This window comes from Colletes gigas, unplaced genomic scaffold (genome assembly GCF_013123115.1).
Source record: "Colletes gigas isolate AHSC1104 unplaced genomic scaffold, ASM1312311v1 Colletes_gigas_Sc00078, whole genome shotgun sequence".
Taxonomy (NCBI): domain Eukaryota; kingdom Metazoa; phylum Arthropoda; class Insecta; order Hymenoptera; family Colletidae; genus Colletes; species Colletes gigas.
Window position 1 is genome coordinate 81819 of NW_025106707.1, and position 27904 is coordinate 109722.

General features: G+C 31.9%; 6 protein-coding genes across 10 annotated transcripts in view; 3 read left to right on the plus strand and 3 right to left on the minus strand.

Annotated features, from left to right (window-relative positions):
• LOC122403846 (tribbles homolog 2) overlaps window positions 1–2421 on the plus strand; it is a 40276-nt gene extending 37855 nt beyond the window's left edge. For both annotated transcript variants that reach the window (XM_043407608.1, XM_043407609.1), the window contains exon 4: window positions 908–2421. In XM_043407608.1, the coding sequence (XP_043263543.1) occupies window positions 908–1358 (451 nt within the window). In that variant the 3' untranslated portion in view covers window positions 1359–2421. The remainder of the gene's footprint in view (window positions 1–907) is intronic.
• A 6191-nt stretch (window positions 2422–8612) lies between these two features.
• On the plus strand, window positions 8613–12656 carry LOC122403850 (uncharacterized protein B0303.7-like). 4 transcript variants are annotated; one of them, XM_043407615.1, is made up of 6 exons: window positions 8613–8934; window positions 9365–9443; window positions 9533–9659; window positions 9721–10494; window positions 10551–10814; window positions 11041–12656. In XM_043407615.1, the coding sequence occupies exons 2-6, from the start codon at window positions 9367–9369 to the stop codon at window positions 11170–11172; spliced, it is 1374 nt and encodes a 457-aa protein (XP_043263550.1). In that variant the 5' UTR covers window positions 8613–8934; window positions 9365–9366; the 3' UTR covers window positions 11173–12656. The 4 variants fall into 4 exon arrangements, with proteins under 4 accessions (XP_043263550.1, XP_043263549.1, XP_043263552.1 ...); XM_043407614.1 differs by having other exon boundaries at window positions 8613–8927; XM_043407617.1 differs by lacking the exon at window positions 8613–8934 and adding an exon at window positions 8993–9075.
• A 130-nt stretch (window positions 12657–12786) lies between these two features.
• Window positions 12787–15464, minus strand: LOC122403852 (probable G-protein coupled receptor 139). Its single transcript, XM_043407618.1, has 7 exons — window positions 15361–15464; window positions 15065–15255; window positions 14806–14978; window positions 14513–14729; window positions 14220–14402; window positions 13965–14148; window positions 12787–13893 (listed from the first exon to the last, which is right to left on the minus strand). The coding sequence occupies exons 1-7, from the start codon at window positions 15462–15464 to the stop codon at window positions 13563–13565; spliced, it is 1383 nt and encodes a 460-aa protein (XP_043263553.1). The 3' UTR covers window positions 12787–13562.
• A 976-nt stretch (window positions 15465–16440) lies between these two features.
• Window positions 16441–23284, minus strand: LOC122403832 (cysteine-rich hydrophobic domain-containing protein 2). Its single transcript, XM_043407585.1, has 4 exons — window positions 22911–23284; window positions 21710–21920; window positions 21413–21529; window positions 16441–20303 (listed from the first exon to the last, which is right to left on the minus strand). Exons 1-4 carry the CDS (start codon window positions 23027–23029, stop codon window positions 20253–20255), a joined length of 498 nt encoding a protein of 165 aa, XP_043263520.1. The 5' UTR covers window positions 23030–23284; the 3' UTR covers window positions 16441–20252.
• Window positions 23285–24173: 889 nt separating this feature from the next.
• Window positions 24174–25447, plus strand: LOC122403839 (ER membrane protein complex subunit 8). The gene is made up of 5 exons (XM_043407595.1): window positions 24174–24405; window positions 24740–24816; window positions 24911–24980; window positions 25054–25148; window positions 25224–25447. The coding sequence occupies exons 1-5, from the start codon at window positions 24196–24198 to the stop codon at window positions 25393–25395; spliced, it is 624 nt and encodes a 207-aa protein (XP_043263530.1). The 5' UTR covers window positions 24174–24195; the 3' UTR covers window positions 25396–25447.
• A 171-nt stretch (window positions 25448–25618) lies between these two features.
• Window positions 25619–27736, minus strand: LOC122403844 (DNA primase large subunit-like). The gene is made up of 7 exons (XM_043407605.1): window positions 27580–27736; window positions 26987–27099; window positions 26664–26891; window positions 26449–26586; window positions 25998–26376; window positions 25755–25913; window positions 25619–25673 (listed from the first exon to the last, which is right to left on the minus strand). Exons 1-7 carry the CDS (start codon window positions 27734–27736, stop codon window positions 25660–25662), a joined length of 1188 nt encoding a protein of 395 aa, XP_043263540.1. The 3' UTR covers window positions 25619–25659.
• Between the last annotated feature and the right edge of the window lie 168 nt (window positions 27737–27904).

A 27904-nucleotide genomic window follows, 5' to 3' on the forward strand; every position in this document is an offset into this window, starting at 1 on the left:
CCCTTAACGCACAGTTTTTTTGAAAAAAAACCGGCCAAAAAAAAATAAATTTTTTTTTTTGTAAAAAAACACAATTTAGGACATTGTCTTGGTAAAAAAAATTTAAAAAATACAAAAATAATCAAAATTTTTATTACAATTTGGGATTTTGATCCACATTGCAGAAAGGAGTCGAATATTGCAATGTTACACGTACATCGACTTTTTTTATCTTTCTTTTCGAATTGCTATTTCGGAAAAAAACATATTTTTATGAGTAAAAATATTTATTTACACTTTTACATTGTTATTTTCAATTCCCGACTATATTTGAGTGTGAACAATTATAGCAGCATATAATACAACGCCGCTCGAATTATCTCGAGCGTGTACGTTAAGGGGTTAAATATGTATACCTTCAAAAAATGAAGCAAAAAAAAAAAAAAAATTGATATTTTTGAGGTCTCACATGAGACTCTTTTCTTAAATCTAAAATTGAGCTTGTTAGAAATTTGTAAAAATGGGAACTTCACTCAGTGCCGGTTCTGGGGTAAGTGCAAAGAGGTCAAGCTTAGTCCTCTTACCAGAAGGCACCCTTGCCTTCCCCACTCCGTGGCCAGATCCTCAAGGAACAGAGTTCCTATTCTTTAAAGCAAGACAACGTCGGGTCGCTTGCCTTTTTCTAACATACCTACGTTTCCTTTCAATAAGCAATCTTATGACGCCCGATAGCTGCGTGACTTCGAGCCACCAGCCATCGACAGGCATCTGGATTGCATCCCTGCAACCCTCCCTCTTGGGCCACACGCAGGCTAAGTCCCTATCATAAATCGTTCGAAAACGAAATATCGTCGAGCTAATGCCCTCGACGTCCCTTAAAAATAAGTCGTCGCTAACAAGCTAATGTTGGGTTGCTGTGTGCTTCCAGGACACGGCTTCGTTTGGAGAGCCTGGAGGACGCCGTGATCGTGGAGGACGATGACGACAAATTGACCGACCGTAGGGGCTGTCCGGCGTACGTGGCGCCGGAAGTGCTGCGCTCAGGACGCGCCTATTCCGGGAAGGCGGCGGACATCTGGTCCCTCGGCGTTCTTCTCTACACGATGCTGGTCGGACGTTATCCGTTCAATGACGCCGAGCACGCGTCCCTGTTTGCCAAAATCTCGCGCGGCCAATTCGCGGTACCGGAGGGTCTCAGCCCGCGCGCTCGATGCCTGATACGCTCGTTGCTGAGAAAAGAACCGTCCGAAAGACCATACGCCGAGGACGTGCCGAGACACCCGTGGCTGTCGAAGCCCCTCCGAGTCTGTATGGCGTCTAGCAGATCCTCGTCCCAGGATCAAATCGTACCAGAGCTACCTAACAATCCTCAAGACTGATTCTTCCAGGAGAAGAACGTATATTCCGCGCGCGCTGAAGCCAGCTTTCCGTCTTAATCCTCTATTTGGCCGACAGATGTCAGGAACCGATGCTCGATTTTTAACATGGCTTATATATTTACGATAACCGGGAGTACTGGTAGTGATGGGACCAATACAATTACGTATTCATTAACTCAACCAATCATCTAGCATTACACAGCTGAAGTACCTTAAACAGGTCGTTTGTTTAACACTAGATTTATCTTTCATGTTGACGATTACCTTACAATTTTTCTTTCAATTAGAATATGTCAATGAAATTCAGTATAAGTTGTTAAAAAATAATGTTTAAATATGGAATCTGACCGTGTAAATCTAGTGTTAATTTTACTTTGGAACCTTTCCTTGCAAGCAATCGTAAGAATCATCTTTCATTGCCAACCTAAGAATTGATAAAACCTAACCTGACCTGGCATTGGTCGATCGGGGCTTAATATCGATACATATCGATTACCAAACCGTAATATCGACGTATATCAAACTGGTATCAAACTAAGTAGTCGTTGTTATTGGTAACACGTATTTGTTGATATTTTTTTGTAGTATTGACGCAATTAAAACATTGAGACTTGCAAGGACCTTCGCGAATGGTCCAGCTTCGATTCTCATGGAACTTTGTACACTTGGAAAGCAGCCAAAAATAATCGACAGGTATTAACTCGAGTTTAACACTTTGACTGCCACGTCATCCACATATGAATGACAGGATTTTTTATTATGGGACTAGAACAATTAATTCTCAGGATGAAACGTTAAAGTTGATATTTAAATTCATGAGTTTTAGTGAGATTATGAAAATAAGTGCTGAAACAAATTTTAACTTATGCAGTTTACAATTGTCTGAAATCAAATATTTGGTTCCGTAAACAATTGTACAGTTTTGGTAGTCAATGTGTTTAATGGGCGCGGTTAATGGTTTCTTATGTACAATAACATGGTGTTACAAAATTTAACAAAACAAAATTTATCAACTTAATTTTTCATTCTATTGAAATTTTCATAATGACAAGAAATGACGAGCATTTTATTCCAAATCCATTGGTATGTAATATTTTAAAATTGTCCTAACTTTAGGCTTGCACTAAATTATACAGTAACAAGTTTCTAAACAGAAAAGATTAATTGTTTTCGTTGCTCGCCTGACATTGTGGAACGATTTATAAATTATAAATACATACAGTGTGTATACCAGGAGATGTACGCTTATTATTCTCATGACTTGCTTTAAAATACAAATTGAATAAATAAATAAATTTCTTCTTCTCGTCTATCGTGCAGTTTTTCGCACGTTATCTAAATCATCGCTGTTGCGAAAGCATTCCGTGTAATCTGTATAATAAAAATACTTGTCAAATGAGAATAATATGTGCATCTCTATCTCTGTTGTTATTAGCATTCTTTAAAATCGAGACGGTTTTTGTAATAAACATGATAAAATACCACTGAAATGGAGTTTGTACCTTTTGATAACGTGATTGTATTTTGTTCAATTTTTTAACACCGTGTTATTGTACATAAGGAACCATTAACCTCAAACTTCAAGGGGTGGTTTCTTATGTTAGTTATCGTAGCTAAAAAAGTAGTGTCGATTATTTTTGGCTGCTTTATAAGTGTACATAGTTTCATCAAAATCGAAGTGGTAGGTTCGCCAAGGTTCCTTGTTAGACGAGACAAGGATGTAACTGATATAGTGTCGCAGTTGTTTATTATTAGAATAACTTCGAATCGAACTTGATGTAATTGATACGTATGGTTACAGGAGTTGCATGTCTCGATAAGTCACAAAATTTCTAATGTCGTATCGAAAACATGTTTCAGTCCCATCACTAGGTATCGGGAGAAAGTCCCAAAATTTTATTCGCATGCATATTGGAGAGCTGAAGAATGCCCCTGAATGGAATTTTTTTGATAAGGTTATAACGCTATTAGTCAGAATTTCGTATCACGTAAACTATAATGATTAATCGTATCACTTTGGTAAAAGTGCAATTTATTTTGCAAGAAATAAAAAAAGCAAATTTGTCTCCAATAGAAAATGCATTCTTTAGTCCTCTTTGTAGTACAGGATCTCTCCGTGGTTGGTGGTGGAACTTATACCGTATCAGTACCATCCATACTAGATAGTTAAGTATCAAACAGTGTTGATATTTCTACTAAAGTATCGATACGTATCGATTTCACATAGTACGTATTTGGTATCAATTTTCAATACCGCTGGTTATGGAACAAATAATTAATAGTCCGTCATAAATGTAGCGAAAATAGAAAGTCTAATCGATGCAAAAGAAGCAGTTGCGAGCAGACACAATTTCAGGTTTATTGCTCATATATAATCAAATAATCTTTCTTTTACAAATGACTACGAACAACTATTTCAGCATAATTTTGTTTATTATCAAGTATTGTTAACAAAAGTTGATACCAATTGCCCAAAATTTCAATACGTCCTATTAAGCACTTCGATATCGAATTGTTTGAGTATCATTAACCCCTTAACGTTCATGCCCGAGTCTAACTGCATTGAAAAACAATATTTGTTTAATCCAACGGGTTTAAGGGATGATAATATTTGTTTCCCTTCAAATTATATGTCAGATACAACATTGTAATTATCAAAAACCGTATTTTTAGAAACAAATTCAATAAAAACAACTGATCACTGTTGGTTAACCCGAAAAATATGAGCGTTAGGGGGTTAATATGTATCGTATCAGTCCCATCACTATCCGTGGTTCGTGATACAACTAGAAAGGGAACGAATGATGGATTATTGTTCGTTGGGGAAAAGCAAAGTCTTAAATGCGAAAGAAAATGTTTCTGTACGAGATGTGTGGATCCAGAAGCTCCTCCTTAACACTTTCACTGCTGCGTCAGCCACATATGGGTGACAGAATTTACCACTACGATACTAAAAAAATGAATTCTCAAGTTAAGACGTAGAGGGAAATAAATTTGAATGAATTTTAACAAAGTTACAAAACTAAGTACTGAAACAAATTTTAGGTTATGTAGTTTACAGTGGTTTAAAATCAAAATTGTACTTTTGCAGAATATTATACGGTTTTGATTCTGGCAAGCTACGAATTATGTAAAAGTATATTCTTAAAATTTGTATCTTATTTATTAATACTTTTTCCTGATAATAGGCTAAAGAATCAAAAGTTATTTATTTATAAACATGGATACTCAAGAAAGTTTATAGAGTGTAATGTAAAATGAATAAGAAACATATTTTTTAAAGGTTATGTAACATTTGAGGGGATCCACCTCTGGGTACGAAACGCCATTTTGAAAAACATTCGCTTTCGACGATTACAGAGTCAAAAGATATGTACATATGTGCAGAAACATTTTGCGAACAATCATCTTTCTGTTTGTACTACAAATTACAAGATATACTGCGTATATTTGCGTTTAAAACAACGCTACGTTTGTTCCTTCGCATGTGATGTTATATAGTATAACATGTATCGGATTAGAGACTCTCGTTTATGCTTTCGTGCACAGGTTGTGCGTAAAAGTCATGTTTATGTATCGAAAGGATACCAAATAAAGGGTTAAATGTTAGCTGTTGCATCGAGGGACCGTTTGGTCCCGAATCTTATTTTCGTTTTTTAAGTCGCGACAATGGAAAGCGGCCTAGTAATAAGAGTAGATTTCGTTGGAAAAACATTGAAGAAGATGGGAAATGATCGTTGCTTGAAATGCCAGCAAAAACCTACGAGCTGATAATTTACTTTTAAAAATAACTGTTCAATGAAATACGAGACAAAAATCACTTTATTTTATTTCTTACATTATTGGCTCAATGTGTTTCTCAGATTTTATTTTTATAAAAAATTGTTTATTTATAGCTTGTATGTTTTTGTGTTTTGACTCGTTGAAATGCTGGATATGGCCTTATTAAGAAAAATGAATGTCAATAATATAAAATTAAGCGAAAAAAAGAATTTTTACCGATTATTTCGTAAAATAGTTACATTACGCTTCTCGAACTGTTGCAAAAAATTCTATTCGTACGATATAAGGCATCAGACACATTTGTTATTGTCTGTTATGCCGCATATCAATTTTAAGTGGACTTTTCCGAACTTTTTACACGTGAATTATAACAGTTTTCAACTAGCATTACGATCGATTCGATTTTATCGAAAGTCAATATGGTAAATCAATTCACCCCCCCCCTTGAACGATCGAATCCCCGATCTTCGCCGATGATTTGATTTGAAGAAAGTACCAAGTGTTTGTTTGTATTTGATATCTATACAAATTATTTTGTAACTCTGCAAAAGTGAGGTTGTTAAACGCAAGATGATCGAATGCATGTGTCGAATATGAGTGTAAGAGACTTTTTTTTTTCTTTTATATTTTCTAACGCGATTCTGTGTGCACTGAAAATGCGTTTCAGTACACGATTCCTCGTATCGTTTTGAGTCAGGGTACAATGGTAAGAGCGTTCGCTGACGCTACAATGTATATAAATTCAGTCCACTAAGTCCTACTAAATCGTTAATTAGAAACATTAAGAAAACGTTCTGTACATAGACAAATAAAGTGGCGTTCACGATATATATCGTTGCCTAACTGGCTACACTTAATACCTATTCCTACGCGAAGAAAAAACAAAAGTTTTTATTATTAGATAATTACGAAATAACGTTTTCAATTAAAAGGCATGATATTCAAGTTAACGAAAGTTGGAAGTAACGTTATAAAATTCATAATTTACAAATTGATAGTGACCATCAGATGGCGCTGTAATCTAGGAGTTTCTCATGGACATAGGAATATAGGGACGGAGCAATGGTCGAGGGGGGTGAAGCTGCTCCGGGGAGCTGCAAACTACGGTCACGTGGTACTCTGATGCCGCATTGGCGATTGGTTGTGATAGCACAAGCGCAATCTTATTCTCATCGAGTAAGAGCGAGTGAGAAGCAGTGTAAAAGGCAGTGAAAGAGTAGACTGGTATTACTGTGAGCAGTAGCGTCAGTGAATTATACAGTTTTTTTTTCTAAAAAAAGACAGATATACAGGGTGTTCGGCCACCTCTAGCAAAAATTTTAATGAGCGATAGTAGAGGCCAAAATAAGAGAAAAATCAAGAATACCAATTTGTTGATGGAAGCTTCGTTAAAAAGTTATTAACGTTTAAAGGGCCGCCCTTACTGAATTTTTTTTCTCGAAAATGCGCAAGATTTCGGGGGTATGTCTGTTCACAAAAAATGACTGCAATTGAACCCCACAACCGAAAATAATTTTTCCACAACGATTTGCAATTTTTTAATTTTCTCGAATAATTTCACACCTTCTCTATTTTTTTTCTCGAAAGTGGGCAGAATTTCGTGGGTATGTCTAATGACAAAAACTGATTGTAATTGACCCCCGCAACCGAAAATAATTTTTCCACAACGATTTGCAATTTTTTTTCTCCGTTGAAAAATTTAGGCACCTAATTGGATTTTCAGTAAGGAATTTTTTTCTCGAAAGTGCGTACGATTTTGGAGGTATGTGTAATGATAAAAAATGATTGTAATTGATCCCCGCGACCGAAAATAATTTTTTTAGAACGATTTGAAAAATTTTTTTTCGCCGAAAAATTTCAGCACCTACTCGATTTTTTTTCTCGAAAGTAGATAGGATTTCGGAGGTACGTGTACACACCAAAAATGATTGTAGTTGACCCCCGCAACCGAAAATAATTTTTTTAGAACGATTTGAAATTTTTGAATTTAATTGTTAATAACTTTTTAACGAAGCTTCCATCAACAAATTAGTATTCTTGATTTTCGTCTTATTTTGGCCTCTACTATCGCTCATTAAAATTTTTGCTAGAGGTGGCCGAACACCCTGTATATTTGTTTTTACAATGCCACTGTGCGTTGTAAAAGGGTGTAAAAATCGTACGGCAAGTCGTCCCGTTTTGGGAGAAAAGAAAATAAATAATATAATTATTCTCTCATATCACCGGTAATTGTTATGAAAATGATTGATAATACACCCTAATCTCTTTATGCAATAGGAAAATAGATATTAACAGTTGTATAATTTATTAAAGGATAAATTACCAATATTTAGGGAATTAGATTAACATTTTATAATAAAAATTTTAATATTGCATTATAAGACTATGACCAATATTTAACTCTACGATGGCAAGTTATATGTTGCAAAATTCGTTAAATCATATTCTTAAGTCGAAAAAAGTGAAAGATAACCTTGTAGTTATATCTATCTATTCCTAAATAGTCATGTTTTATTTATTGACAGATCTCGTCAAATAATAATGCAAACCGTACTGAATTCATTGCGTAGTTGCAAATTTAAATATCAAACGAATAGTATTAAAGATTTTTCATATCTTATAGATTCAAACTTTTAACCATTTAATTCTGACATCTCCAATCACCATTAACATTTCAGTATGTTGATTTATAAATAAAACATTTTGTGTCTCTGGTTTACTAAAAATATTCTATCGTACATTTATAATTGTAAAGAAACTAAAGCTTTCGTTTTTAAATTTCGCGCATTTAGGATAGCACCAATCACTAATGCGGCACCAGAGAGTACCACGTGACCGTGATTTCCCCCCGCAAAGCTGCTTCACTCCCCTCGCCGATAGTCGCAACTATTGTTCCGTCCCTATATGTATTTGTAGGGAGCATTAGTAACTCCCTAGTTACTCCCGCAGATGGCGCGAGTGGCGCCGATGCCAACCATTAAGAGAGGCCGGGATGCTATAGGGAATTTGTCCCTAGGTACTCCCTGGGCCTCGAGAGACAAGAAAGAATCGGGAGTTCTTCCCCGAGCAAGCTAAGGGACAGTCCAATAAAGCACTCGTCCGCAAAACCACGTGTAATCATTCTGAGCAACCCTGTGCCCATATATGTAGGCCAGCGCCTACATATTCCTATGTCCATGGAGTTTTTATAACCAGCTCAAAGGTTGCAGTGTAGCCACTATGATAACATTAATATACCTAGAATCTCTCGAGTTCCAGTGACAAACTATTTTCGTAATTTTCTAAATTTCTAATTTATGATCTAGGATCTCTTGCACAATGTTTGTTCAATAAACTAGTTATATCAGTGATTTTACATATAAATTAATATTATTAACTTGTAAAATATTGTGCAAGCGAGTCAATTTATTATAATTGAATGATTCCAGAAAATTAGCGTAATCTTTGGAATCTGCTAGTATTTAATTGATATATGTCTGCCAATTACAAAACCAATAAGAGACCACGTTCTTTCGCAATTGTAAAAGTTAAACATTGCTGATGCAATTATATACTACCTCTCCTTAACAAATGAAGTCATTTGGAAAACATTGAAAATATCAAGAAACAATTGATATTTCTCAGTTTCAATAATTATACGTTTACTGAAAATTCTCACCAACGTGAACATTAGTCTCTTTACTAATTAATCGCCATCCGATCGACTTATTTTAAAACCAGCCCGCCGTGATATAGGATATGCTTGCGACCGAATCGAACGAAAAATGGCTGCAAACGTGAGAACAGGTGAGTGGTATGTACAAACCTGTCAGTGTTCATAACCATCATTCAAACAAAATTAATCGATTTGACGTAATTTTTATTCATAATGTCGTAATTCGATTCTGATGTGTTCGACATTGCAACCGAATATTATTACTACGTCACACTTTTCGTTTGTACGTCAAAACCAACTCTATCGCGATTCGTTAACGTTTTCATCGTTATCGCCGCGCCTGGTAAATTCATATCTCGTCAAAACGTATCTGACATTCGATGTGGGCGTAATGCTTTATTATTATTTTACCAGTTCTCGGCTTGCATCTGTTTCTACGCATTTGCATTCGCACTGCGTATATGAATGGATAGAAAAGAATTTCTGCGATTGTGCATTGCACGTTCTGATAACTTATCTTGAAAAAAATTACTTTTCAAGTATCATTCTCTATTCTATCTTCTTTCAGAAATGCGAATTCCTACACGCTCGGCTCCTCGTCCACCTGTTAATTCAACAGCACAAAGAAACTCTCTTTGGAACAACATGTAGGTTTCATACGTTTTTATAAATATAATATCTTTAACCCTTTAACCGCAAACAGTACTTCTAGTATCTCGTTTAAAAATGTTTCTAGAAACGATGTCTTTGGATCTACGTTAGCGCAACAGCCCATTCAAAAGAAGAAACCACCCCCTCGACCACCGCCACCGAAGTTTAATCAGAACTATGCGCAGGCACAGAAAGACAAATTAAAGAAATCGGTACGTAAATATCATTATTTTGTGCTAATTTGTGCATCTTTAAATTGAAACTTTCATATAGGCGAGACCAACAGAACTTTTGTCCAATCTTTTTGGAAGAAAAAGAAGCGAATATTCGAGTACAACGCAATTAAATAGTCATATACAAAATACGATACTGCAATCAGAGAACACAAATGGATCGGTTTGTTTGATCGATCTCAGCCCGCCGGGCTCTCCGACATTCACAACTAGATCGAGCAGCGATGGTGTTAGCGTCGATAGTTTTGGCAGCGATGGTAACTCAAATCCATCCGTGTTTACAAGCAGTGGGAACACATCTCAAACGGAGAGTGGCTTCGAAGACGATTTTGACTTTTTTGGAATATCCACTAAAAAAGTACAACAAAATGATCCGTGGCAAGTTAATCCAGTGCCAGATCCGTTTGGACCGTTAGAAGCTACCAATAATCATAATGCATCGCAATCTGTGAAACATGTGGGAGATGCAAGTTTTTTTGCTTTTAACGCGAACAATCATTTTGATCAAGCGCCTCCCAATCAAGCGTGTTCTAAAACCAATCGTTCAATGCCAACTATTATTCGTGCAAAACCACCTAAACCGGCGGCACCAAAGTTTCTACTAAAGAAAATGGAACAGAAAATAAATTGTACGGAAACTGAGTTCGATGGTTTCAGTAAAACAACAGTGCCTTTTACCAAGTCAACGACATTAGATTTAACACATTCGTGGCCAAACGATTTTAAAAATAGCCCTTTTCCACCAATGCCTACAATACCGCCACCTGCACCACCGTCAGAGTATTTAAGAGAAGCAAACAACGATGAGCTTCCGGTAAGTAATTACACTTCAACCTACGTCAGAATATTCGTTATATTCTCTATTTACAGATCAATAACAAAAAACCTTATGGAATTGCGCTTTACGACTTCTCAGTAACACATTCGGATGATCTGCCTTTCAAAGAAGGCGATATTATATATTTAATAAAAAAGGTCAACGATGACTGGATGGAGGGTAGAATAGGAAATCAACAAGGAATATTTCCTATCAATTTCATTGATATCAAAGTACCGCTGCCTGGTATACCAGACAATGTCGTTACTGCTATTTACTCGTTTAATGGTGAAACACCGGAAGATTTACCATTCAGTGTAAGTTACTTTGTTTTCGTAAAATTTGAAAAGTTGCTTGTTAACCTCACCAGTTCTTGGAACTGGCTTTATGTTAGTTCCAAAAAGTATATTAATTTTTAAATCTACCGTAAGATATCGATGTGCCATGTTATGCATCTCTATCGATCAGTTTTGATCCTGAATATCCAATATCGATATTCAAGACACAACTGTACTTACTCTTTTGCATTTATTTGAATTACAGGAAGGCTCAAAAATTACGGTTCTATCAAGGATATCGCAGGATTGGCTATACGGTGAGTACGATGGTCGAAAAGGACAATTTCCAGTAAATTACGTAAACAGAGTACCATGTACTATGTCACAATCGTATTAATTTTACACACTGTACTATATTACAAATTATAGTATTCTGATATATTCTCTACTGCAAGTTGTAACAGTAAGTCTTACTCTTTATATACGATAAATATTTTTGCGATGGTATTGCATTATAAGGAAAATATTGAAAATTTAAGGTTCAGCTTTCGAATCATATTTCCTTAAATACATATTATAAAATTGTAATCACGAAAAGACTGAATTTTGTGCAAGTACACATTGCCTTGCGAAATTTCGAGAAGATATTTTTTATCGGTTTTTAAGCCAAATTGAAAAAAATAAAGTTTGTTTTTCGAGTATGAAAAAGTACAACAAAAATAATAGTTTCAATTTTCTAACGAAACAATATTTTTTCTTTACATCATAAATATTTGTAACGATGACAAAATTGAGGGACTAATACGAAGGTAGGCTGAAAAGTAATGCACACATGCTCGTAGAACATTAAAGTACAATTCTTAAGCTTCAAAATCATATATTTATTTTTCAACATAGTCACCGGTCTTTCATTCCGTCACTGAACAATTCTTCCGACTTTTTTCGAATCCAGGACTCGATAGCTTTCACCTCATCGTTCAAGGTATAATGATTACTCTTAAGGTCTCTCTTGAGTAGAGAAAAGAAATAAAAATCGCACTCTGTTTAACTCGCGTGGACACAGCGCTGAAACACGTCTTCACACTTCCGCTGCTCGAAATACACTGGCTGAACGATGAACGCGAGGCCTTCAAAGTTCAAACTGCGCATGCGTACAGAGGAGAAACGTTACTTCCATTTAGCGCGCTTTTGAAGGCCATTTTTGCACGCTTTTCAAGCATCTATGCATTACTTTTCAGCCCACCCTTGCATGCATATTAATTCTTGATTTTCAATGAACAAAATAAGTAAAATAATGTTTTTTACTATCACGAAGATAGTTAATTGTTAATTGTTAAAATTTATCTCGTACAGAATATTTCGTTTCATTTGATAGAGGACAAGTTATTGTTAAATATATTTGAGAAATGCAAATATAAATTTAATATAAATGCGCACAGAATGGAAATTGTCCTATTTAAATGTCAGTGCCTGGCAGATATTTATCTTTACAAATTAAGTATTAAATAATATGTCCCTTGCATAAAGAGTAATACTGTATAGATGATTTTTTAAAATTTTAAAATAGCATCATTTTATATTTTAATTTGTTTAATTAGTTGTGTTTAATGAAGTAGATAAATTCCAGAATTATTAGGAGATCCGTAATAAATTAGAATGTTTCACATAAAATAATTTTGTATAACATGCTATACATAAGTAACGTATGAAACAGTTGGTATTTTTTCACGTGTACATAAAATATTACAAACTTGCTAAGATTAACGCAAAATCATTATTAAAAACATTTTTATATATATGTAATAAATATCATATTTTTAAATATATACAAAATACCAGCAGTTTTTTAAACTGTTTTACGTATCTTATACTACACATTTCGAGGATCAAAATTAATTATAATAAAATAAAATTAATCGGAAGATATACTAATGAATTATATGTATATTTTATTTTAAGCGTTATAGAACAAATGGTATTTCTTAATATATACAGTGCATAATTGCTGTAATTAATATATGGTACATAATTACGCAGTCCCAAGGATATAAAAATGAAATTTTGCTTTATATTTAAAAATCAATATATTTTAATGTAAATATACAACGAAACATATTTACAAATTTAATTTACGTATATTTTAAGAACTACTTGTTATCAGTTTTTAAGATATATATACATATATGATATGTATATATACAATATGTATATGAAAGCGTGTGTGTACATAAATATGTGCTTCGGAATTGTAATACGATGTAGCAAATTGGCAAGATGGTCGGAGGAAATTTGAACTGCAGTATTGATAAGCAATAATTCTATTAATACCGCGATCTGTATTGGGACCAGTTATTTAACTTATAAAATCGATTAAATTTTTAATTAATTTTAATAAAGAGAATTAAAATTAGAAATAAGATAATAATTATACTTTTGTTATCTTCTTTGTTCCTATGCATATGATGCGAAAGAGTGTAACTTCTAAAATTATTTTAAAATATAGATTGTGATATCCGACTACGTTAGTAATTATTTTTGTCATGTACGTAAAACGAGATATTTAATGTATTATATAACAGAAATCTCAATTATTGTTAATTAAAGTACAAGTAACAACGAGAACGGTAATTGGGCAAGAATGTATCCGCAATAAAATTGAAATAATTACTAAAACTTGCCATGAAGTATGTAATAATGTATGCAATAAAAGATGCGTATGTGAAAAAACATAGTTCGTGATGTTTAATACTAACAGTCTTTAGAAAGTTTTCCAATATTACTCTTCTATTAATTGTTCGCAGCAATGCTGCTGTTGCTTTGTGCGGAAACGCCTGCATTTATAGATTGTTCACTGAGCGTAATAGCTCTTATGAGTAATACATTTGTTGACTGAACGGACTTTAAATGTGTTGGATACTTCGAACAAAATATATACTTGTCGATATGTTTGGAAAATATTGAAAATATTACTCTTTTGTAACGTCTTATTGTTTGTATCACTACGTTTCGAAATTTCTCACCGGTAAGACAGTACAGAAAGAAATTAATTGCAAAATTCCAATGGTACACGTGGAAGCATAATCCACGGCACCATTTCAATAGCATTTTCTCTTTCAACCTGAAAACAATTACAGACTTTGGTACAGAAAATTGTTTCATGAAATTTGTTTCCTTGTTATGAATTCATACCAATGTACGTATTCCATGTTTTTCTTTGCCTCCGTAGCAGGGAATTTGATCAAAATAACATCCCAATAGAGTTCCAAAGTTTCGACAATGCCAAGGGGTAATAATAATATTAAATAAACTGTCGACACTACAAATAGTATTCTGGAAGTATGATGCGTTCTGTTCGCTTTATGTCTGAAATTTTCTATGGAATAATATCATTGAATGTACTTATATTTCCTCGATTAACAAATTCCAATCAAGCAGTTTACTTACGAGTCAACTGACAACGAATTTTCTCAGTCTTTTTCATATGTAAAATAAGCAAAATGTTCCCAAGAAATATGAAGAGCAATGGCAGCCATGTTGATAAAGCAATGTAAAAATACATAGCGCTACCCCATGGTTTTATTTTCTTTTGACACGGTATGAACTCAAATACGCTGTCTGTTTCGTATCCTAAAATATAATCAGACTGTTTTTAATATGTAAAAATAGTATTCTTCTAAATTGTTTTTTTTTGCCAATATTAGCAAATACGTTAAACATTAAAATACATAAATATTTACCTCCTGAATATAATTTTGTTAGCGATATTACAAAGCTGGTACATATTAAAGTAGTAAGAGTTATTATTTCGGAACAGTTGTCGCAATGACCACGTATTCCAAAAGGAAACATAATAGCAAAAACTCGAGTCCACGTGAGAGCCACAACCAGCCAAGTAGATGTAAATTGAAAGAACTCCATTGTAACGGAATTTAAGCTGCACAGAAACCTACTATTCTAAGAAAACATTGAATATATAAATCTTACATTTTACACAGCAAAAACTGAAAATGACGATTAATTGATTCCTTACCATAAAAAGATTATTAACAAATGCGAAGTGAGACTTTGCGATACCCACAGCATAATTAAAAATTAATGCTCCATTGTCGGATAGTGCGAGTGCTTTTAAATAAAGCGATAAATTTGATTCACAGAGTATGGGAGTGCTTAGCATTCCAAACGAAATGGTATTTAACAACACACCTACATGGACGAGTTTTAATTCGGTGAAATACAATGAATAACATTAATTATACATTTAATAGACATTTAATCGTTTCCTTCCTTACCAAGTATTATAATAAATGGTGTTATATAGCCAAGCAAAAATCGTACAAATTCGACAAATGGTTGTAACGATTGCCAGTAAAAACGCACTTCACATGGCCATATAATTTCTAAATTAGGTTGCGTAAGATTGTAAATGAAATCCAAAGTTGTTAGTGGTAATGGACATGTTAAATTTACTCTAACAAAAAGAAACATATCTATATAAATAAAAGCGCACGTAAAAAGAATAATTTGTTAATCATATTTATTCATACATTTAACTTCGCTATGAATAAATTTTTATAAGCATTCTTACCTAATATCATTTTTTATTAAAGATTGAGTAGATTCTACAGATTGAAGTAGCACATTTAATACCAACATAAATATTTGCACATTTCTGTCGTTTAATGAAATCATTTGTAAACATATATACATGAGTTTACTTTGTAAAAAAGATATTTGGAAATTTGGTATAATAATGTTTGAAAAAATGTGTTAAATGATAATAACACTTATTATATTGTAAAAACGGTTTTCCTTGTATTCTATGTGCCTCCTTCTGTCAAGCACCTTTTCACTACCATGACTAATAATGATGTATCACTTCTTATTAAGAGCTGCAAAGGCACCTGTTGTCAATTATCATAACATAGAATTATTCTTGGCAAATATCATTTCAATGCAGATACCAGCTTACACGACTTGTATAAGACTAGTAGCAGACCTGCATTTTACGTACACTTAAATGCAGATCTGCACAACAAATTTATCATTTATAAGCCTCCGGAGTACACATAAATTCTTCTTAAACTTATATTGATTTAAAGGATACTTGTTTTTAAAAGAAATTATGTTTCCTATAGTAAAATTAAAAAGAAATAAGTTGTTCATTCTATCTTTAGTATTATTATGAAGAAACATATTTTTATAGCACAAAAAGAAATTATTTTATAGAAAACAAAATTTCTGGAAATAAAAGAAAATATTTAAAAATTTTTAATTAATCACAGTAATATATCTTTTTAAAAAATTATGTTTCTATACATTTTACAGATATTTTATATATCTACTTTTTTCAGTTACATTTATTTTAATTATCCGTTTGATTTAAATAAAAATGTAGTTAATGCAATTGCAAAGAATTACATGATTTCCTAAAGATGTGAAACAATTTATTTCTATTATAAATAAACGGAAAAATTAATGCTGTAAAAGATAAATAGTTATGTATTAATATAGGGGAGTTTAATTTACATAACATTATATTTATAACTATAAGAATTCTTACTTTAATTATATGTATTATACAGGAATCATCGTCATTTAATACAAATATAATTTGTAATATATTTTCAACATACAGTATGTACATATACAATTCACACAAATCCGCAAGTGAAAGGCACACATTGAAATCATGATAGCCTAATCATTTTCATAAAGTGAAATACTGTTTCCTTTTGCGTTAACAATAAAGTTTTCGTTACATCAAATTTATTTTACGATAATTAAACGAAATTACAATTTTTTTTAAACATTCTCCATTAACTTTGTCATTACATTTTGATGGAACATAATAAAGATTATAAATATAACAAAAGCGGTGTTACATTTCTAGGGACATTATTTTCCATTACTTGTTCTATCAAAAATATATCCCTCTTGTCGTACTATACATATCGACTCAATATTTCATACCTTCCATTTTCAAGTCGATGCTCTCTTACTACACAATTCCAATATATAAATAAATCTATCTATTTTCAAATGAATAATTTCTTTTTTAATAACAATGTTTATTTGTCCAAATACTAGTAAATTCGTCAGATTCAATGTACTCTTTGAAACAATTTTACAAATTTGTTTAGGCAACCCTAAATCTGTTATAGTTGTTACTTATCTGCGTATTGATAGATTTTCAATATTTAAATGTAAATATAATTTTTCCCAACATGAAAATGTCCAATATATTTTTCAATTCATTTACGAAAGAAAACAATATAAGATATGAAAATGAACAATCTCTAACCGTTATCAATTTACTAAATATAATCACAATATTTAATTACGATATGAATTCGCATCTTTTTAAATAACAAAGGATTAATTGTTTTCATCTATCGTTTGTCAATATCCTATATTTATATTTACACGCTTACAAAACCTCAGAAAATACTTGCGCTCTATACGAATCAATAAATTTGGTAAATAATATAATTCTTGCGAGAAAAAAAATATTAAAAAGCACTGATTATGCGTGTACAAGTTACTAATACACAGCACAGAAGCACGTTGATTTTTACATTTATAAATTCTGCACAGTTTTCTACTTTTCTAACTCTCAAACGTGCGAATGATCAAACATCTTTACATTCACGATGGTTCCATTGCACAGTACATTTTCATAATATCTATATAATATTTTTAAACTCATGTTGCGTATGTTATATTACTAGTTACACTTTCTATCAATGATTAAACACATTTAATTTGCAATTGTTTAGAAACTAATCGCTTTAACATATTTATTTAGTAAGTGCAACACAATATATCCTAAAATTAATTATCGAAACATGAACATTTGCGTGAATGATTGTAGCAGATATTGTATTATTGTTCTAGTATAAAATATTACCATTATTGTTAAGAATTTTGCAAATTAAGTACGTACGTTGTAGAAACCAAGAGCTGCCATGCTTATGCACAAAAATATACATATGTTATCTTTAAGAGATATATAATGTACACGTTGAATTGAAAACTAGTCTTGCATTCTCAATCACAGCCACTGAATAGCAACATAAAGATCTGTAATACTTTTCAAGTTTTCATACATGTTTTCTTACGGCAATAAAAATTTTTATTCCAAAGAGCATTATTTCTTTCAGAGAAGTGCCTGTGCAGAATCATACGATAAAACAGTAAAAATTTATTAAAATTTCAAGCGAACACTATACCAAACATATAATGGAGAATACCTAAACTTTTACTGAACGTACAAATAACATAGTAATTGCATTCTTTTTTTTTTATTTTATAGAATGTCATCATTAACCGAAAAATTAATTCTTTGTTGCATGCAAAGTAATTCATCTCATATCATTGGTCAAATGTCGACTATATAATACGAAACTTTACATTGAATATCTTAAATTATAGTGTCAAATTTATGCCAGAAAGTGAAACATATCTGTATGCGTCGTACTTTCTAATATCACCATGGTAATAAATCAACCTATAGACAAAATAAGTTTCTATATTCTATACATAAGTATGTACAAATCTGAACATTTTGCATGTTGCAATTATACAAAGAGTTCCCAATGATTATTTCTCCCCTTCACGTTACAAATACATCAATGCATTCGTTGTACTGTATCAGATTAATTTCTTACCTGAAATCTTAACGTCTACTTGAAAAGTGTACATTTTGAAAAATTATTAGCAAAGAATCAAAAATTGTTGACAATAAGTATGTTTTAATGACTAGCAAACTGGACATCTAGCGGTACTTCTAAATATGCGTATCATCCTATTTCTTTTGTGTAAAAACAGTAAATAATATTAATTGTATTAAATATGGAGCAAGCGCAACAAGTTCCGATGCAAGTTAAAGAGGAACAAAACCCAGATGGAGTTCTAAGACGCACAGTAGTGGATGGAATAAATCCCAACGTCAAAAAAGATTCAGATTGTTCAAGAAACTGGCAAGAAGGTAAAAGTAATACGTTTTATTGCTTTTAGTCATAAGAAAATATTATTAACAATTTTTGCCGAGCCGGGCTTTACAGACCTCAGTATTGGAGACCAAATACATAACATTTTATTTACTCGTTACACAGTACTTCAGCAAAAATATAATCAAACAGGAGGCACATTAGAATCCAGAACAGCGAATAATGACTTTTGGAAGATATGATCAAAGAGACCCAGCGAATTGGTATGAGATTGCAAATCCATTGAACTTTTTGTCGGGGCTTTGCATTAAGATGAAAAGAACTAAGACTTGGTCACCATTGTTTGCGTATAGAAAAGTGAAACAACATTTAAAAGACGCCAAAACTGTTCCAATACAGTCTTTACGGAGTACATCATTCCCATTTGAAAAGAGAGTCTCAGTGCCTCAAACTGTAGGACCAATGACAACCCTATTGTATTATATAAAAACCGATAAACTATACTCTCAGAAGTGGACAGTGAGACGGACTTTTGTACACTTTCCAGCCATAGACGAGAACCTGCAGAAATTCGAACTTTGGTATCAATTATGGCTGACATCTCTTTGATCATCGCAACTAGGCAAGCTAGTAGAATGTCTTCATTCTCCTCCACCAGCTGCCTTTAGCTTAATCTTCGCAACAGAGAGTCATGGAGTGGGCACTAGTCAATATCGCATTGAGTTATTGTATGATGCATTCAACTTTTACATTCTATTGTATTCTCAAGACTAAACGATGGAAGGATGAGGCTAACTGGTGCAACGGATAGTATGGCTAACCAAAACTGTTACCATGGTACGTTCGGCACATACAAAGAGGACTTAGGAGTGTTTTTTCAAGTAACGAACTGAGCAAATTGGAACACAAGAGAAGAAATGGGCCCAGGCCTTAGGCAAGCAAATACTAGAAAAAATTCTATTCAAATATATCTGACGCAAATCAAATTGGGCTTTTAACATCATCTTATAGTCAATTATCATCTATACCATGATTCGTATAAAGATTTCTCAATGGTTATTTTTCTCCTTCACGTTACAAATACATCAATGCATTCGTTGTACTGTATCAGATTAATTTCTTACCTGAAACCTTAACGTCTACTTGAAAAGTGTACATTTTGAAAAATTAGCGAGTGTAAATACCTAATTGATTTTCATTTTCCAATGGTAAAACATTGAATAAAAAGGAAAGTAAATTCTTCTTAATAAAAAATAAATAAATAAGTTGTCCACGTTTGTAGATCTTGCCAAATAGATTTTATGGGATGAAACTAATATGTGATATTTTACGTTCACATCTCATTATTGTACTGTGCAATCCTACATATAATATTTACAAAAATATGCATCCCGCAAACGCCATCTCTATAGTAGCACTTTACATGCTTGTTTCAAATTTAGCCAAAAACTATTTGGCTTTTTCGCATGTCTCTGATTTTCACCAATTTGTTATACGCACAAGTTATATACGAATCCAGATTTTAACTTTAATCGGGTTTGTATATGGGTATTTTTGGAATAAATTCAATTAAAAGAACCTGTAATGTGAAAGATGAAATCAAATAAGTGTATGCTTACATAGAAATACAGATCAATACACATGAACAGCTTAGACAATGATGTAACTAGTAGTATTAACTCGTTTACGTAGGGTTTCAACTATTTACATAATTAAGCAAGTAAATTTTGTTCTTGCTACAAGGACAATAAAATATATAATCAAACGTATTTTTAATCTCACTAAATGTATGTAAATAAATTAATTATAAGAAATCTTTGATACAATCAGTAATGCAAGTCTACATATACCCATTTAATATGAGATACAGAACTGTTTACAATGAAAATATGCAAAACATTAATATGTATGATAGGAACAATTTCTATAGATTTTAATCAGGAATATGTGAGATCTAAAAAATGCTAGAGATTCCTGAAGATATTTGAGAGGATCCACGAAAATTTAAAATAAAATATTTTATAATTGTTATTCCCTTGATGTATGATTTTTACTCCATCTTTTACAATTTTAAAAATTTATAATAATTTTTTTCGAGTATTCTAGAAATCCCATTTGGTAAATAATTTAATATCTATAAGATTATCAGTAAGTCTTACTTAATTTATAGGGTGTATGTAGATTTTTGCAACTGATTATATGTATACGAAATATTATATTTTTTTATTCATAATTTGAATAGCGTTTGTTGAGGTAAACTCATCAATATATAACATACAGTCACTCTGTGTCATGAAAAACCATTCAAACATTGAAAAATGTTAAAATAGAATTTTTACAAAGATTTAGAATAATACAGGACACGATAAAGGGAAAACGAAATGCAGAAACTATTAAATTATTCTTGTTATTAGAAATTAAGCGTACAGGTAAGTGTGAACAATTTTTATATTAAATGACCTTACGTTACATCTTCTTGAACTAATCTCAACAAACTCTAACATATTATGAATAGAAAAATAGAAAATTGACCTTGAAATTTTCTCTATACTTCTCTCCACAAAGAAACTATTTACAATGTAATGTGTTTCTCCAAAGAACAATTTTTGTTAATATCTTGAACTTTTTATGAAATATACTAATACAAAACAAACGAATACAAAATTTGTTATCTTTATATTTACTTACATATTCCATCATGGACGAAGTATCACATCTCTGTTTCGCTAGTTTCCAATGCAATCCAAGTTTATGGTAAAGCCTACTGTTTTCCCATTCTAGCAATTTATTTAGCGAGTGTTGCGTCTATATAAAAATATATAAGAGAAAAACAAATTATTTATATTATTATATTTCCTAATAACAAGATTCCCTATAGTAAGACTATTTTAATAGAAAGAAGATTAAGAAATATTTTTTATATCAAATTAAGAAATAAATATGTCTGTAAGTCAAATTTATATTTTTGTTAAGACGGATACTTACTCTTTTACTCAAACAGATGACAGGCCAAAGAGAACAACCTAATGTACAACAGCAGCAAACGCAACCACAAAATAACCACTTAACATTAACTGGCAAAGTTTTTTTGAGTACACTATTCATTCTCATGACGGTTGCCTTGAATTCTTCCGGAGCAACGCGTGACACCAGGCCGTTTGGAAATTCTGATTCGAAACGATTGCTAAGTCCAAATCTAAAATAAATAAATACAATTATAATATAGTCAACGAAGATCTTTTTTTGTACAAATAGAGGCATAAATTACATATAATTTACATGTATTTTTTTTCGTTTTTTAAACACGTAAGCTATATTACAAACATCAAACTTCTTTTACGTAATTTGTCATATTTCGAAACATATATTTTTAGTTTAAAGAACAAATTATTGCGAAGAAAAAGAATTCGCTTTCAATGTATTCACAAACATCGCTTTTGGTTTAGAAGTTTAATCTCTTTGTTGTTTGAACAAAATTCTAAATTAACCCTTTGCGGTCGGATTAAATATGGAGATGGGTATCGTACTGGTAGGAATTAATTTCCGTCGATAGAGCAGGGATACATAACACGCAAGTTTACGACGTATAAACAAGATTTAGTAATTCTTTTGTGAACTTTAGATATATCTTTATTCGATACACTCATCTTGTGATATGTTTTTGTATAAAAATTATGTTTTATAATTCTCCTTCGTGTGATATTTTTCAAAACACTCTCCAACATGCAGGCCAGGTCTTCGAGCGCATGTATCGCATTTTGGGGAATTATTTTGGAATATTTTAAGAAGAGAGAATGTCTGATTACTGTTAAATAAAATATTCTTTGGAATTCTACAAGGTATCGTCGAACGTTGTCGATTTCACTACGTTCAAAAGACGACTGACTCGCCACTGCGTCTTGCATGGCGAGCGCTGTGTTACAACTTTTGTGTACATTAGATTACGTTATCTCCAATTGATGGAGCACCGTATTGGTTTCGTGAATAGGTCTTTTAGGCATTGAGGTTCGTATAGGAAAAGTGTAAACTGATACATGAATGCATACAGTATACGATTCGTATAGTTCCTTGCTGTGGTGGCTGGAGAGCAGACATACGACCGCAAAGGGTTAATCTCTTTGTTGTTTGAACAAAATTCTAAATTAATATATACGATAAATTCGAAGAACAATATCGTTTTACTCACACAGTCATATTACCAGCTCCGCGAATAACTATGGGATCTGGCACCATCGTCACATAATGTTCTTCCAAATTTTGTTCATTTTCTTCCTCTTCCTCGTAGATCGCATCGAAATCTGCCATTGTACGTTTTTCGATGGTTCCCGCTCTACGAGCAATACAATGATATCGCAAAGAAACAACGTTTTTCTTGCAAAAGAGCGGACTTTTTTTTCATTTATACTTGACAGGAAATCGCAACGCGTGTACGTTGACTTTTAAGTGTCATGCTTAAATATTTTCATGACTACTGATCACAAACTTTTAGTTAAAAATCATTCGTAACAAAACCGCTCACAACATAACACACGACGCGCACTGCAGATGCTCCACAGCTCATCAATTTTTCATTCAATGTAATTTCAGGCTCGCCAACGACGAGACCTATAAATATTTCGCGTCGTAATCGGAGATAGGCAGTACTGTCAACCACCACACCGCATTCAATTTAAAGACGGACCATGGTAAATAAGCCCACGTGACCGCGAACACGAACAAAATGGTAGAAACTATACTCCGAACCCCGATTAGAATTTATCGAATACAGAGTGTACAACAAAAATGAGCTATTTAAGAACATAACAAATATTTATTAATTCCTACATTTCACCTGTATTTGTACATTTCAAATTTATATTTACACCGTGTTCGTAATTCTTTTTTTTTTGTCTTTAACATTTCTATCGTGCAATAAATATTAATTTAAATATTGAGAAAATTTCAAAATGTAGACAAATAAATAATTGTGGACGTTAAATGTAATTATGAATTGTATTCGTTAAATATTATTTAGTTTCTGAACATTCTGTACTTGTACATCCGCATAACGAAAATTTCGAATAGAATTTTGCGCGAAAACTTTTATTCGTCTAATAAGTAAATTAAATTAGAAATTTACATTTTCAATTAATTCTAACGGCACTTGCTTTGTTTATAATTTTGTAAAAATTTCGGATAATATATTATGAAAGAATATTAATCATAGAATTCGTGAATGGATAATAGACATACCAAGATGTAACAAAGATGTAGGCTACCATGTTCAAAGATTTGTTTTTTACAATGTTCGTAACATTTGACGAAAAAATAAGTCACAAACCTTCTTCCACGTATTGAAACTTAAATTCAAATCGTCGTTCTGCTGACGCATAATTACCAACATCTAAACCGTAACACACGACGCCTATGTCGAATAAACTATCGATTGTTAATGAATGGTAATATTTGTTATTAGATGCATACACGTCAAAATGGCAGATGTCTCGTTCTCTAGCCGTGCTTACTGTAAGATTATATTACACGCAGCTAAGTATCCCCACTGTGCGATAAATGGATTGTTGTTAGCCAAACAGAAGAATAAAAGCGACAGCAAATCCACGGAATTACGTATAGAGGATGCGATTCCGCTATTTCATATCTGCCTTCATGTATCGCCTATGGCAGAAATCGCATTGACTATGGTAAATATTTAAATATTATTTAAATTTTATTAATTAATGCAAACACAAATTTATTATTATATTTACTACATTTTGTTAAATAAAATTTAACAAATTTTGATCATGGTATAAGCGAATATATACAAACTTAAATAAAACGCGTCTTTTAAACAATAAATAATTAATAGGTTATTCTCAAATTTGATTTCATTATGATTGAAGCAACATAATATTTTATTTGTAATTTCTTAAATATTGTTCGTTTAATTTCCATGCAAAAATAAGTATGGTATTAATTGAAATATTTAAATTAAATACCAACCGACATTTTCAATTTTAACAAAATTATTTTCAGGTTGATCAGTATGCTACAAGCAAAGGTTTAATAATTGTAGGTTATTATCTTGCAAATGAAAACATAAATGATCTAAGGTAATTTATCGTCTTATATTTGCTCAAGAAATTATGTCTCAAAATTTTCAATAATTTTGTTCAGTATTCGCACAAGTTTAATCTTTTAATATAGTACAGATAAACCGGCTCACAGAATTGCAGACAAAATAGCAGAAAACTATGGCAATGCTCTGCTTGTTGTGGTAGGTATTATTAAAGTCGGTTTTTTACTTCTCTTCTTTTTTCTTTAAATTTCCATTGTATTTTTTCCGTTAGATCGATAATAAGGAAATATCATTTGGCGTAAACTCGAATCGTTTGAGGGTATCTCAATATATCGATGGCAAATGGAAGCTCAAGGACATAACAGAGTAATAAAATGTTTCATATATTTTTCAATATACTTACTGTTTACATATAAAATGTTTTTCCTTTTGTTCTTTCAGCGTAATCTGTGATAAAGGAGTAACGCATACAGACGCAGTGTATTCTTTACTAAAAACAGAGCAATATAGAAATCTTGTTGATTTTGACAATCATCTCGACGACATTTCTCTTGATTGGCAGAATCGTAAATTGAACAAGATTGTAGACGAAGCTGTAGAAAAACACAAATAAAAGCGTTTAATTAGAATTTCTATTTAATATATAATTAAGCGTGTAAAGACTAATTTAATATATAAAACTAAAAGAAATAAGTAGTTCTCGATGTTATAGCTATTAATTTTTTTAAGGAACTCACAGCGAATGCTAAAAATATTCTTCGATTAAATCGCATTTATTGACAAAAATAAAATTTCCTACACGATATACTTTGTACAATTCTATCAGTAGTTTACTTCATCTCCTTTCTCCTCACTCTCTTGGTAAATTGTTGATAATTCAGTTCCCAGTATCTAAAAATAATCAACTAATTTGTAATCTTATGAATGAACATTTTATCGCAATATTTATTATAGCGCACTGATAAAATTTACCTGAATTCATACTTTCAAACATTTTCCAGCTATAATTAAAATATACATTTGGATGGTCAAAAGTATTCCTTGTTATACAATTATGAGTAATCTCATAATATTCCTTGCATGCTTCGAGATAAAACCCATTTCTTGAAAGTTGCGTCACCGATTCTACATCTGGAATATTTATTATTTTTTAAGGTTTAATCTTTTTACATTCTTCCATAAGGGAGAACACAATGAAAACATCAATTTGTTTACCTGATCGAACCAATCCACATTTGATCAATGTGTCTTTAAGTGCATCAAGTGTCATACATTTAAACGGGCAACCATGATTATCTCGCAAACCAACGCTAGAGTTTAATATTTTAATACAATGGAAAGGTTCGTATTTCGCTCGTTTTCCTTCTTGCCCATACAAATGTCGTATGGTATATCTGTACTTCCTTTGGAAAGTATTTTTGGTAATTTTTTTGGTAAATTCATCTTCCCAAAATCGTAATGCATTTTTCAATCTGAGTCCTATTCCTTTAAGAAACAGACAATACTGAACTCTTCCACCATTTGTGAGATGATGCTTTGTTTTTAATGCTTCGTGAAGTACTCTCATGCATAATGGATAAGATGTCGTTGATAACTAAAGAAAAAAAAAAGCATACGTATAACGATCTTAAATGCTTAATGAATAATATTTAAATATGAAGTATACCTGATCTAGTTCCTTAATAGACACTCGCCGACGTCTATTATATTTGAAATAACTAGGTTTACTGCAAGTTGAAAGTACGCTAAAAAGTTTTGTTAATCTGCCATCATTATAAATATTTGACGCAGTTTGTCGTGAATACTAAAATAACATATAATTTCCAGAAAGTGTAACATTTTTAAAACATGCAGTCGTTTGTTATATTATTCCATACGTACTGTAAATCCTTCGTTCAATTTCTTTTTAAACTCTGAAAGAATCAACCAAGATATTTTTGTTTCCGGCACATAAGCAATACCGTCTCTTAAAAATATTTGACGTTTCATAACTTCATTTATTACACTAGTGAAATGTACTGTGTAAACTTTCATGTTATCTATATTTTTAATGTACCAATAGGTTCTTTTTACATCTTCTATGATCTTCTGTTTTTCTTCTTCGGAGATCTGAGAAGAAAGAAGCTCTTTAATCGATAAAAGTAGTACTTTTTGTTATTCAGGTACATAATTTTATGTTAAATGTTATACACAAATATACTAACAGCATTATATCGTAATCCATTGGCACAATTAAATGCTTCGATGCTATCTTTATTCAATAAAGACAATCTCCACCTGAATAATTTCACCTCTTGCTTGAACAACCATTTCTTCTCTTTATATTTAAAGCAAAAAACAGACGTTAATATTAAATGTGATATACAATCATTCCTTCTCAAACGCTGTTCCGTTTCATTCTGAGATTTATAGTTATGTGCACGTATGAGCTTTGCAAAATCATGAAGCCCATTGTTTACCAACTTTTCGATTAAAATAGTTACATAATATTTGGATGTCATTTTATAATGTTCCCTAGAGACCTGCTCTACTAGCTTCAAAACTAAAAAATAAAATTATATTACTTTTTAAGACGAAATGTACAAAGTTTTCATGAGAAATATAAAAATAGATATACGATTATGTTTGCGATCAAAATTACAGTTTAAATAAAATGAAAATAATCATTTTACTTTTACAAATTATCGACTGCTTTTTTTATTTTCTTAAAGTAAGTATATTAAATTTGGATTATGTCGATAAATTCATATATTCGTTAGTATCTTGCCGCAAACTAGAAAACAATAAAACTGATTACCTCTTAATCTATCGACGCACCACTGCTGTAATTCTTCAAATTCAATTTCTCCGTACGGTGGTACAGAGTACATTTGTAAATCATGCGTATATACATATTCAGAAATCTTTTGATTTATTCCATTATTAAATTGAGATCTAATTGGCATATATGCCATATTTATTAGAAAATCTAAAATAAAAGAAATATTCTTTTTGTAAGAAATTATATGTGCTATAAATAGATGCTTATTTTTTTATCTATTCATTACCTGTTAATTATTACAAAGATCATAATAAAGAGAAAATTCTGTGTATATTTAATTATCTCTCGAAGTAATGTTTCC